This window comes from Humulus lupulus, chromosome 6 (assembly GCF_963169125.1).
Source record: "Humulus lupulus chromosome 6, drHumLupu1.1, whole genome shotgun sequence".
Classification (NCBI taxonomy): domain Eukaryota; kingdom Viridiplantae; phylum Streptophyta; class Magnoliopsida; order Rosales; family Cannabaceae; genus Humulus; species Humulus lupulus.
The window spans coordinates 82,505,641-82,518,746 of record NC_084798.1 but is presented as its reverse complement, the minus strand read 5'-3'; the positions used below and the strand labels follow the sequence as shown (position 1 = coordinate 82,518,746).

General features: G+C 32.8%; 1 protein-coding gene across 1 annotated transcript; it reads right to left on the bottom strand.

The window, feature by feature from the left end:
• Positions 1–4,200: 4,200 nt before the first annotated feature.
• Positions 4,201–11,257, bottom strand: LOC133782319 (plasma membrane ATPase 4). The gene is made up of 16 exons (XM_062221578.1): positions 11,003–11,257; positions 9,057–9,176; positions 8,714–8,950; positions 7,614–8,375; positions 7,392–7,514; positions 7,176–7,280; positions 6,936–7,080; positions 6,687–6,851; positions 6,334–6,572; positions 6,186–6,218; positions 5,992–6,073; positions 5,721–5,881; positions 5,424–5,606; positions 5,108–5,290; positions 4,807–4,988; positions 4,201–4,685 (listed from the first exon to the last, which is right to left on the bottom strand). The coding sequence occupies exons 1-16, from the start codon at positions 11,057–11,059 to the stop codon at positions 4,589–4,591; spliced, it is 2,874 nt and encodes a 957-aa protein (XP_062077562.1). The 5' UTR covers positions 11,060–11,257; the 3' UTR covers positions 4,201–4,588.
• Between the last annotated feature and the right edge of the window lie 1,849 nt (positions 11,258–13,106).

Sequence of the window (13,106 nt, the reverse complement as noted above, 5' to 3'; positions counted from 1 at the left end):
ACCCTGGGAATTGGTGTGGGTTGCTGCTACATCAACTACTATGAATAAATTTAAGAAAAATATGGAGGCATTGGGGAAACTTTACTCTGCTGCATTGGCATGGTTAACTCAGAAACCAGCTTCAGAATGGAGTAGATCATGCTTCAGAGCACGACCTATGTGTGACATCTTACTCAACAACTTATGCGAGGCATTCAACCAATTTATTCTACCAGCACAGGATAGTCCAATCATTGTTATGTTAGAAAGAATTAAGGGCTATTTGATGGAAAGAAATACAGAAAAAAGGAAGTTTGTGTCAAAATGGAAGCATAAAATCTCACCAAAAGCAATGAAGATTATGGAAAAGAATAGAGAGTGGGTAAGGGTGATGAGGACTAAATGGTCTAGTAAACTTCTATTCTAGGTAAAGGTGACTACTTCTGGTGAGGAGTATGTTGTTGATCTTAATGCCAAAACTTGTGCTTGTCAAAGGTGGCAAATGAATGGGATTCCATGCACACATGCATTGGCATGTATCCTAGAGAACAAATGGAAACCATAAGACTTTGTTGATGATTTTTACTCTAAGGAAGCTTATCACAGGACATACACTCCAATTATAAAAGGAACAAATGGACCAGAGTCATGGCCAAATACTAGATTAGAGCTGAAAATGTGGCTGAGCCGGTCCACATTTTCGTGCCTCTGATAAATTCGGCCCGACCTGTATTCAATTCGTGTCAGGCCGGGCCGGCCCATTTTTGAAAGAATAGGCCTAGCACGGCTCATGTCGTGTCGTGTCGGACTGGCTCACTTTCTTTATTCGGGCCAGCCCACTTTATAATTGCCAAAAAATGTGAAGATGAAGAATTAAACCCTCCACCTCCTCTTTAACCATCAATGGACTTACCACCAAACCAAATACATTTCTTTGTTTAAATTATAATTTTAGATATTTTATATACTTTTTAACAATATTTTACACAAAATTATATCAAAGATAATTATTAGAATTTTAATATCTACTAATAAATGCTAAAAAATTTAACTCACAAATCTTAAAATAAATTAATATAAACATTGAGAAAAATAAGACTTCTATTATCATTTTAATTTATTAATAATTGACAAATAAAAATTTATTATGATTATTAATGTCAAAATATCGGGTTTTTTATCGTGTCGTGCTTTCGAGCTAATTTGTTCGTGCTTTCGTGTCGTGCTTTCGGGCTTGTCGTGCCGTGCTCAGGCCCATGTCGTGTCGTGCCGTGCCAATTTTCAATTCGTGTCGTGCCTGGCCCAGGGCCATATTTTTTTGTGCCGTGTCTTGCTCATGCCTCCCGGGCTCGTGCCGATTTCGTGCCGTGCTAGAAAGTCCGGTCCGTATTTACAAAACTATATCCTAGATCACATCCACTTAAGCGACCTGTTATTATAAGAAAAGGTCAGGGAGACCTAAGAAGAAGAGGGGATAAGAAGCTGGTGAGTCACCTACTGCAACTAAAGTGAAAAAATATGGGTTAATCATGCACTGCAAGAAATGTGGCAAGGCAGGCCATAATAGCAAAAAATGTGAGAAAACTAACGGAAAAAAGAACAATTTGAGTTGTTTATTATTTTACATGATATTCATATCTTTATAATGCATATATTGTAGACCAAATATTTGAATGTTTGTATTTTTTTTTTTTCCATCATAGAGTTATAGAATAAAAGCTACCAACAAAGCAAAAGGAAAGTCAAGTAACCTGAACAAGAAGAAGAAAACAACTTAGAAAAAGATGACTACCAAGGTTTTAAAATTGTCTATAATAGTATAATGTAGCTTTTTGAACTTCTTTGGCCTTGTAATATTGGGAACTTTATTTATTATGCATGAAGTCCAAACTATTTGGTTATGCTTTTGTTAAGCCAGCCATGTAGCTCAGGACATCATTTCGGATAGTCACAGAACATTCACATGACATATTTTGGTTAGTTTTGGGTAGTCATATGATACATATTGACATAGTTACACTGTAACTGTTACAGTGAAACACAATACATAGGCACAATACTTCAACATGTAAAGTCATCTATCGATTGAACTGAAAATTATATAATGGTTGGAGCCTAATATTTATAATGGGTTAGTTTTCATGGCAGCATATGTATTATATATATACATGAGAGTGGAATGATTTAGATTTCTATTTTTTATTTTAATTATGGTAATTGCATACTTAATGTCTTTATTTCCAAAACTACCATTTGTAGTTTTTAGTGGTAAATGGTCATCTCCCTAGAAAGAAAAGTTTTACATTATTTAGTGTCAACAAGGGCTAGGCTGCACATCAGAGATAAGCTTGGGACTAATTTACCAAGAAATAAAGTACAGGGACTAATATGCCAAGAAGTTAAAAAGATGGGGACTTGTGAGAGAAAAAATCCTAAATATAAACAAACAATAAAATCTCAACATAAAAATATATACCATATCTCTCAAAAATACACAATCTCAAAAACACAAATCTAACTTAACTAATATATTAACACCAAAAAACAACAATAAAATCACCTAACATAAACCCTAAACAAACCTTTGGGTGTTTTTTTTTTTCAAAGACTCCTCAATTGGCTTAGGATCGTCAACTCTAGATTTTACCCTTTTTGCTTTACGAGATTCAGTGGCTTCACATACAATCCTCTTCCTTGATGATTCAGCTTTCGAGGCTGTCGGTTTCTTTGGAGGATTTGGCAATGGCCGATGGGGGGGGGGGGGGGGGGTTTGCAATATGAGAAGAACGAGTAGTCACCTTTCTTTGAGTTTTTTAGCAGAGGAGAAAGAATGGGTAATGGCCATTGAGAAGAAATAATACTATATATATATATATATAACATCAAACGATTTTTCACACTAATGAAATTAGTTCCAATTTTTTTAAAAAAAAAACCTAGAAAAAAAACTAAAATGTATATATAGAACCAATACAAAGTGGACTGAGCGAGCAAATATAGTGGGTACGTGAAGAAGAAGAAGAACAAGGGAATGCAAAGAGTAGAGAGAGAATGTAAAAACATGCTAAAGTAACCAACAATGATGACATAAGCGTCGTTTATGCATAAAACTATATAAGTGTAATTAAAAAGTATATAAATAGCATAAAAGTAAAAATTCCGCCTGACATTAATTATGTAAAAAATGAGTCAATTTTGACACTTTGTGTAAAATTTCTTTTAATAAATAATGTCATTATTTTATTATTATTATTATTATTATTATTATAAAAATACGTTAGTGCTTAACATTATTTACTAAAATATTGAATATTTTAATAAAATGTTAATTCTAACTAAAAAAATTGTTATTTTTTTTATGCAATTAAAATTGGATATTTTGATTGCTCCAAAAACAAAAATGGATATTTTCATAATAATAATTCAAATAAATTTTATATATTTTAATAAGGAAAATTATTCAATAGTGTTTCTTTTAATACTACATATAGGCACAATAATATTTATGAAAGTTTAAACAAAAAAACTTCTATTGAAAGTTTAAAAAAATGGAAAGAACATGCCTTAAATTAAAAATATATATTATATTACAGCATTTAGTATCATATTTTTATTTATGAATTTTAATAATTTTATTTTTAATAATATTTATATAAAAAAAATTAAACAAAGTAATAAAAACAATGCACCTTCTTCTATATCTAGTTATAATTTAGTATCCGAAAGCTAAAGGACGGTTCTTTTTATAATTTGACTTTTTTAAAAAACAAAAAGATTGAAAAATAAATATATAAATTTTAAGAAAGAAAATAAATGAATAATTAAAAATTTGGAAATGACTTGCAATAAATTTTTTGATTTCTAACTGTATATAATGTTAATTTTTTTTACCAATTTTTTTGACGATCTAATGGTAAAAATAATGTTACTACTACGTGTAGTAATTTTTTTCAATCACCAGTTCACCACTATAGAAATAGGACCCTTTTAATAATATTTCATATAAATTTGATTAAACTATGTTCAAAAGTATGTTGCATTGATTTGTCCAAATATGGAGCAATATTTTGGTATTTATCAAACATTTCACAAATTAAAAACCATGTGAAAGTATTTGACCGTCCAAACAGAACATAATAAATTAAAAACCATGGGAAAGCATTTGAATGGCAATAAAAAGGCCCCCATATGCTACTTCAAACAATTAGAAGACACCAAATGTTGGTTAAATGGTTTGTGGTTGCAAGAGTAAAGATACAAAAAGACAAACATGTATGATAGAAAACAAAGGGAAAGGATTACAAAAACTAAGAAAAGAAAAGAAAAACTTTGGGACATTATTTGGCCCCTAACATCAGAGCAAGAAGAAACCAAACACAAACATTTTCTTCTGCCAACTGACATACATTAAAAAGGGAAAATGTAAACAAGTTTAGGAGAGTTATATATGGCACAAAGATTCTCTCCATATATTTTGTAGAAATTCTTAACTAACTAGGCCTTTCCGCCGATCTGTATGTCTGTCTTCTTCTCTCTCTCCCTCTCTTTAAAGGTACATCATTTGAATGTAGCCCTGTCCTCTCAGTTCATGTTTATTGGATTAACATGATCACACGGTGTAATGCTGCTGGATTGTGTCAATGTCCAGCCCCTTTAGCTTCACCACTGATTCAACATGTCCCTTTAGTGTGTGAAGCTCACGAAGCCTGAAACAAAAGATTGAAAAAAAAAAAAAAAAAAAAAGAGCTTTAGCTAAATGTTCTGATGCCATAGACATTATCACATAAAAGACAATGTAAGAATGGGTTGAGAGAAATGGTGGCTTACCTTGCAACTTCAGCTCGTCTCTTGGCCTGCTCGGCGATCTCAGAAAGTTCTCTGTAGCTGCTCTTTTCAGGGAAGATGTTGTTAGATTCTGGTGGTTGAAGTCCATGTAAGGTTCTCTGAGCAAGAGCCCATTGAGCTTCTCTTTCCTCTTTACCGTAATCCTTCTTGGTGGTGAAGGCAGTCTGTTTACACGTTTAGCAAAATCAATGTTTAGTATTTCTTAATTCTTAGCTTTACTCTTCTGAAGTTCCAACTAAATATGCTGAAAATCTATGATCCTTCTCTTAGAGAAGATGGTTACCTTGTTGTCTAGCAAGTTATTCCAAGCCTTTCCACTTAAGATGTAACGGATGGCAAACTTCATTATGTCTAGTGGCACATAGAAGACAATGCTGTAAAGCCAGATGACTCCAGCCCATCCCCAACTGATTCCTTTAATTCTTGCAAAATTCCAGTCGGCATAGACAGCTATCAAAGTTGCAACCTGGAAGATAGAGCATAATTAAAACAGGTTTCTTATGAAATGAAGATTCTTCAGCTCTAAATTTTACATTATAGATATGGAGTATCAAAAATATATATTGCACTGGAAAGGAAACATGCAGCAGTATCCTTACCAGCTGCGCAATCAGGAAAGCAACGACCAGTAGCAATCCAGGGCGTTCAAGGAAGGACCAGCTGCGTGAGCGAGTTACAAAAATGAGCGCCTGGCTGACAATACTCACTTGCAGGTATAGAGCAGCCATCATTTCATGCTCGGCAAAAGGACTCTTCCTTAGAGATTTCACACCAAATTTGTCCTACAATGGCAAAAGTCGTTATATAACCATACTAAATTGTTATGAAAGTAATTTTAGTATCCTTGTTCTGACATGATATTTAAGCAAAGACATATATCGAGTATCCTCTCTTACTGTGAAAAAGTCAGTTTCCTTTATCAACCAAAAGAATACAACAGTCATCAAGGCCAAGTAACCTCCAAGAACAACTCCAGTGGCAAAAATTTCTTTGAGTTTCCAGCTATCGGGCAATGGAGATGGCTTCACTCTATCCTTTGAGATTGTCATGATTGTCCCTTTATAATTGTATAATATACAGTGTTATAACATACTTGTATCATTGATGAAAATACAAAGATCGTAAAGAAAAAACTAGTACTGTATTTTGCACTTTATTAGAGCTTACCATCATTCAATATGGCAATGATCAAAACCATGAATGGAGAAAAGTCGAACTTCCATATGAGAGCAATGAACATGAAACCGAACTGCAAAAAGTTGGCAAAAAACAAGAGTTTATCAGGGCTCTGTAAACTAAATATTCTAACAGGCTTATATATGATAACTCATCACATAGTTTACTGATTTCTCTTTACTTACCACTATACGAATTGTGATCGAAACTGCATAGATCTGAAGAAAGAAACAATAGAAGAAAAAGAGAAGAAAAGAAATGTCAGAAACATTCATCCAAACAAAATGAAATCAGAAAAAAATTAATTAAAAAAGAAAAAGTGTAGAAACAAACTGTGTAGTTCTTCATCCGCTGGAAAATTGCTCTGCTTGTCAACACTGCACTGATGATGACACTCAATCCAGGTTCAGTGAGAACAATGTCAGAAGCACCTCGTGCAGCATCAGTAGCATCAGCAACAGCAATTCCAATATCTGCCTTCTTTAGGGCAGGGGCATCATTGACACCATCACCTGTCATTCCACAAATGTGCTTCCTCTCCTGCAACTTCTTCACAATTTCGTACTTGTGCTCTGAACATAAGATTTTAAAATGTTATCAGACATAAAAATTCAAATCTAAACAAAGACAAGAAAGTGTGTGAAGATATAATTATTGTAAACTAGTCATATAATTAAATTATTTACCTGGAAACACTCCAGCAAATCCATCTGCTTTCTCAATCAACTCTTCTACAGGAATTGCAGCTATGTTTGCATCTTTGTCTTGACCAAGTAAGGAAGAAGATGGATACATGTTTGTTCCCATTCCAAGTCTACGACCAGTCTCTTTGGCAATGGCAAGCTGATCACCTGCACATAAAGATAGAAACAAATGCTTAAAAACTACTGTATTTTTATAAGTCATCATAAAGAAAAAAAAAAGATTCAATTTACCTGTAATCATCTTGACATTAACACCAAGGTTAAGTGCTCTGCGGATAGTTTCTGCACTGTCATGTCTAGGAGGATCAAAAAGCGGTAATAAACCAACAAATTGCCATGCACTTCCAGCACTCTCCTTGCTTTTCTCAGGCACTTCCTGAAGTTATAAAGGCAGAAAAACAGGTGAGCATACAATGAAGTAACAACATTTAACAAAAAAAGAAAAAAGAAAAGCAAGAACAATCCATAAACCTGTCTGGAAACAGCCAATGAACGAAGCCCACGCTCAGCAAACTTATCAATGACAGCATGAACTTTTCTTTTGAAGTCCTCTTTGCAGTTGCATAGACTCAATATCTGTTAAATTAATTGTTTAAGCAATGGGTCGTGATTAGGGAATAACCTTTATAATAATGTTGCACTGCACACACTTTTGGGCTAAGGAAACAATATGAATAGTTGGCTCACCTGCTCAGGGGCACCCTTGCTTGCTCTGTGCCAGTTTCCACTAGAGTCAATGTAAGTCAAAGCAGTTCTCTTGTCCACAGGGTTGAACGGCAAAAAGTGAATCTCTCTAACTCCAGCTCTTGCCTACGTAAATATTTAAATACTTTAGAACTGTTTTCTTCATTGACATGGCAGCATAGATTTGCAAGGTTAAACAAAGTATAAATCTTAAATGACCTTTACCTCTTTTGGGTCAGCAAGCATTCCAACAATAGCAGCATCAATGGCATCCTGGTTTTCAGTTCTAGATGCCCTTGCAGCAAGCAGCATCACATGTTGTTTGTCAGCATCCTTTACAAACACCTCTATCAAGTTTATATCAACACTAAGCTTGTTAAGAGTCAGTGTCCCTGTCTTGTCACTGCAAAGGACATCCATACCAGCCATTTCTTCAATAGCAGTCATTCTCTTGGTGATGGCACCTTGCTGAGACAACCTGTGGGAACCGATAGCCATTGTCACAGACAAGACAGTGGGCATAGCAATTGGAATACCTCCAATCAAGAGAACAAGGAGATTGTCGATTCCATCTCTATATTTGCGGTCCTGAATTGGGTACATAACTACAAGCTCAATCAGCATTCCAACTGCGATGGAGCAGATACAGAAGTTTCCAATAGCAGTGAGAACCTTTTGGAAGTGTCCTACTTGGTTGGTGCTGTCCACAAGATGTGCTGCCTTTCCAAAGAAAGTATGGACACCGGTTGCAATAACAACAGCTTCAATTTCACCTTGTTTGCAAGTTGAACCTGAGAAAACTTCATCTCCAGGACTCTTGGTCACAGGAAGTGATTCTCCAGTGAGAGCAGATTGGTCAATCTTTAAAGGATCACCCTCAAGAAGGCGAGCATCAGCTGGGACAATATCTCCCAATTTGATGCTAATGATGTCACCTGGAACTAAAATCGCAGCATCTTGCTCACTCCATTTACCATCTCTCAGCACCTATAGATACCACCATAACACAGAAGGAATATTAGATGCTACTCCTTATACGCTAATCAAATTATACCAGTAATTGCCAACTTTTTCTTTTCCTGTTTAAACTTAGAAAATTGGAGTAATACCACATATTCAAATACAGAAGTATGTCTAGAAAACAAGCCTTAAACAACATCATATTCATCCAAATGATAGAATTATTTCAGAAAATAATTGAAAGAAATTGCTAAGCCACCTCATGAAGAGTAAAGCACCAGTTTTTAATTAGACTAACTTGTAATGTTTGGCATCCTAACATATGCATCACGCATGCCATTAAGATTCTTGTAATAATGAATTACCTTTGTCTTGGGAGCAAGACCAGCCATGAGGGCAGCAGCTGCGTTTCCTGCATTGTTTTCTTCAATGAAACTGATGGTTGAATTGATAACAAGCAAGCAAATAATACCAACAAAGTCCTGCCAATCTGGAGGCCTCCCATCTCCATTTGCAAGAACAATTGCCATGAGAGCTGCAGCCTCCATGACCCATGACAGGGGATTCCACATGAACCCCAAAAATTTCAGTACCTTGCTTTCCTATTAATTGTGAAGAAGAAAATAACACATATAATTTGCTATGATCAGTATCGGAATTTCACATACAAACTATTGTATTCAGCATATCAATAGAAAAACATATAACCTTTTTCTCTTCCAGCTTGTTGGGGCCAAAGATCTGAAGCCTGTTGGCTCCTTCTTCTGAGGATAAACCCTCCTTGGAACATTTTAATTGCTCAAACACTTCGTCGATTGGAATGCGCTCCTGTAACAAAACAGCTAATCAGAAAACTGAGGTGCCTAGTTCATGTAGCAATCTGAGTTCTATAACTATAACATTCTTTAATATGGAGTGTTGTTAGATCAAAATTCACATAAGATAAAATATAAATATTTATAAAAATAAAAAGTTCTCTTACTTTCTTTCAAGATGTTCATACAAAATTAATCTTCTTTTTATTTTCTTTAATAAATAATGATAAAAATTGTTGGAAAACAGTAATAATTGTGGACAAAATCACATGTACTTGTATCTTTGAGCTCACAGAAAGTAATTTAAATTAGTTTATTGGTTTCTCACTCAAATATGTCACATATATTTGATAGGTCCACATGCGACTGCTAAAGTATACAATTATATTTAATGAAAACAACAATGCCTATGTATGTATCTTACACTTGAATAATTGCGAAAAGGATATTATATTACTAACTCAATTTTTAAGAAAAGTCAAAATTATATGGCTTTTTTTTATTATTTTAAAAAACTTATTATTTTCTTTATATTATATTAATAGTTTTATTAAATGCACAACATGCGTTGTATCGATAATAGAAAACATTACATATTTACTCTATTAAGTATGTCCCAACTTTTCAACGGCAACTTTTTTTTTCTTTCATTTTTTGGAAATTGTAACGATTTAGATGTACGAGTCGGTGAGTCGACTCGCCAATCCCGTACGAACCGAACGGCTCGTCAAATCACAGATAGCCAATCAAAAACCGTTGACTGAAGGCTTGACAAGAGAATATGAAAAAGTAAAAATAATCATAAAAAACAAAACATTAACCAGTTGTTAGTCCAGATGGGCCGGGCCCACTATCGAAAGCTCGCATGTGAATGGAGCGTGTGGTTTACGCGATACGTAAACATAAATATTAATAGGGGCATTAGCGTCGAGAATTGGAGGGCAAATAAGGTAATAGAAAATTCGAATTGGATGGTGTCAGAGAGAATCCAGCACTCAGAGCCGTTGAATATGAGAGTTTGAGAAAATAAATAAAATAATAATGAAAAAAAAATAAAAGAAAACAAAAACGGTTTCAGAGTTAAAATTAAAAAAATTAAAAGTAAAAAAGTAGCATTTTTTTTCAAAGTACCACGGAAAAGGTACTTAAAATTCTCAATTACGAAACAAGGCACAAAGAAAGAGAACTAAGAGATAGTGTTTCTTCTAAAAGACAACCAAACAATTTAACTAGAAAACAAAAAATACATATATTACAGAGAGTTAACAAATAAATAATATATATATATATATAAAAATCTAATTGTATCATGTAACTCAACTACTCTGTCTTTCACATGTTTAGATCCAAACTGTGAACTTCGCTTTGAAACTGTGTTTGGCCACAGAAAGAACAGGTGAGAAAATAAAAGGAGAGAAGAATACACAGGGGAATCCTAATTTAATTTAATTCAATACCTACAAAGCCATCAAAGTCCTCCCCCAACAACTTTTTTTTTACTTCAACCCTTTCATGCATTGAAAAGTGTGATAAAAAGTCAAAAACGATATCGATATTCCCAGCAGCCAAACAAGAAATTCCTATAGCTAGGACTGAAAAAACAACAGGGCTCGTAATAAAATGAAACCACGAATGAGTATGCCAGTTCCTGAATCATTTAACTCAGTTTCCCAGATCCATTTTCTTGATCTGGGATTCCATCAAAAAAAAAATATCCGAAACAGACAAAACCAAAGCCACCACTAAAACTTTTAGTCAACACAATGAAAAGTATATACACAAACATAAAACCATGAAATTTTCTCGAGAAAATAAGCAAGAGGAGGTGGAGGAGTATACCAGATCAACAGTCTCGTTCTTGATCTCCTCCAGCGAGATTGCTTTGTCACCCCCCATCTTCGACACACAGTCAGAAAACTATCACGGTGTGTATATATGATCGGTAAGATTGATATGGGAAAACTAAAAGTGAGAGAAAGTCAAGAACATTGAATGAGAGAGAATCCTCTATCCCAAGGAAGAAGAAAAAAGAGAAGAAGTAATGGGATTGGAAATTTGGCTCAGCAAGAGCCTCCTTTTATGCCTCTCTCGCAGTGAGAAGGCCCTTTGGCAATGTGACCCGCCGCGTTTAATCTCTCCCCCAAGTGGGCCTCTTTTTTTCTTTTTCTTTCTCTCTCTATAAATATATAAATTTATATTATTTTCTCTCTCTTATTACCGGTGACTCGTCGGTTGCTGCTGCTATTGCTAATGCTGATGATCTTTGACGATGCTGAATGCCTTGGTTTTCCAACCTGCCCCTTGCGTACATTACATATACACACACCCTCTCTCTCTAGAGTGGGGTCCACTCCCCCCTTGTGCTGACGTGGCTTCTTTTCTTTGCTTTATTACTGCTGCTACTCTCCAGGTGTTGACACAATCACTGTATTTTTAAGTTTTTATAATGACAATTTCTTTTACTTTTAATAAAATAAAATTTATTAATTTTAAAGTTTTTTTACTAATTAGTTTCATTTTCTGTAATAATCTTCAACTCCAAGCTGGCATGCTATACAAAAATATCATATACATTTACATAAGTATTTTTGTAAATTAATAATGAAAAAGATATATTACTATTTTATATGAAATGCAAAAGGAAGCCGGGGAAATTCCAAGTTAGAAACTTTTCACACTATAAGGGAGTTTATTTATTAATTACTACCTGCACAGATTTGGTGAGATTTTTTATTTATATTTTTCTTTGTTCTACCCATAGTATTATGGTATTTAAAATTGGGTTTATATTTTTTCGGATCCTGTATTTTGACAAATTATTTTTTGGACCTTATGTTTTGTAAAATGGTTAAAATAGAACCCTAAACCCTATTTTGGCCAATGTTTTCTCAACTAAAATCACAAATAATTTACTAAACTAACAATTCAGAACAAAAATAAAATCATTATTATGCTTAAAAATTGTGTTGTTATATTCAATTTTTTTCTTCATTAAAATTGAGTTTAGGGTTCTATTTTAATCATTTTACAAAACATAGGGTCCAAAAAATAATTTGTCAAAACACAGAGTCCAAACAAGTAATGGGAAAAAACACAAAGTCCAAAAAAGTATAAACCTTTCAAATTAGTTTTGTCTTGAGGTTTCAAGTGATCCATGTTGTTTTAATTGGTAAAAAAAAAACATTTATATATTTATTATGGATTGATGACATATCAATAAAAACTATCTTTTTGAAAGAAAACAAGGAAAACATACATCAATAAATTGTGCTATAATTTAAAATGAAATAATTAAAATAAGTTCATATGGAAATATTCTTCTTATACATATATAAATAATTATTTTTATATTTATACAATTATTATAACACGGTATAATTTCCATATACGAATAATCTATATAAGAATAATCTCTATTTTTTAAAAAAAAATTGGTGTCAATTTGAGTCAAATAACCTTTAAATTATAAAAAGTTATAAAATGTTTAAGTATTGTATTAAGAAAATACATCTCTAATTTGTAATAATTATATATATATTTATATTTTCTATATAAAAAATGTGTAGATAACAGAAATTCTTAATTTTAACGGTTTTTTAATTTTTTTTCGTTAACTTTAATAGAATATTCTTATATTTAACAGAATATTCTTATATTTAACAGTAAATTGTAAACATAACTTAAACTTAAATAAGATTACATAAATAAATAATTAAAAAAATTAAAATAAGATATTTTATAATGATAATTATTTAAAAATAATAAAATTATATATTTTATAACTTAAATAAAATTTAATCAAACTTAAACTTAATATTATATTAAACATATAATATATAATCTTATTTTATATATTATAAACTTAAACAAACATAAATTAATTAATTAATTAAAATATGATATTTTTAAGATATTTTATGATAATTTAATAATTAAATCATAT

Bases quoted from the DNA above. Each gene is read 5' to 3' on its own strand.
- LOC133782319 (XM_062221578.1), bottom strand. From the start codon at position 11,059: ATGGGGGGTGACAAAGCAATCTCGCTGGAGGAGATCAAGAACGAGACT. The intron at 5,882-5,991 runs GTAAGCTCTAAT...ACAATTATAAAG, and splicing joins CATTGCCATATTGAATGATG to GGACAATCATGACAATCTCA. The intron at 4,989-5,107 runs GTAACCATCTTC...ACGTGTAAACAG, and splicing joins ATAACTTGCTAGACAACAAG to ACTGCCTTCACCACCAAGAA.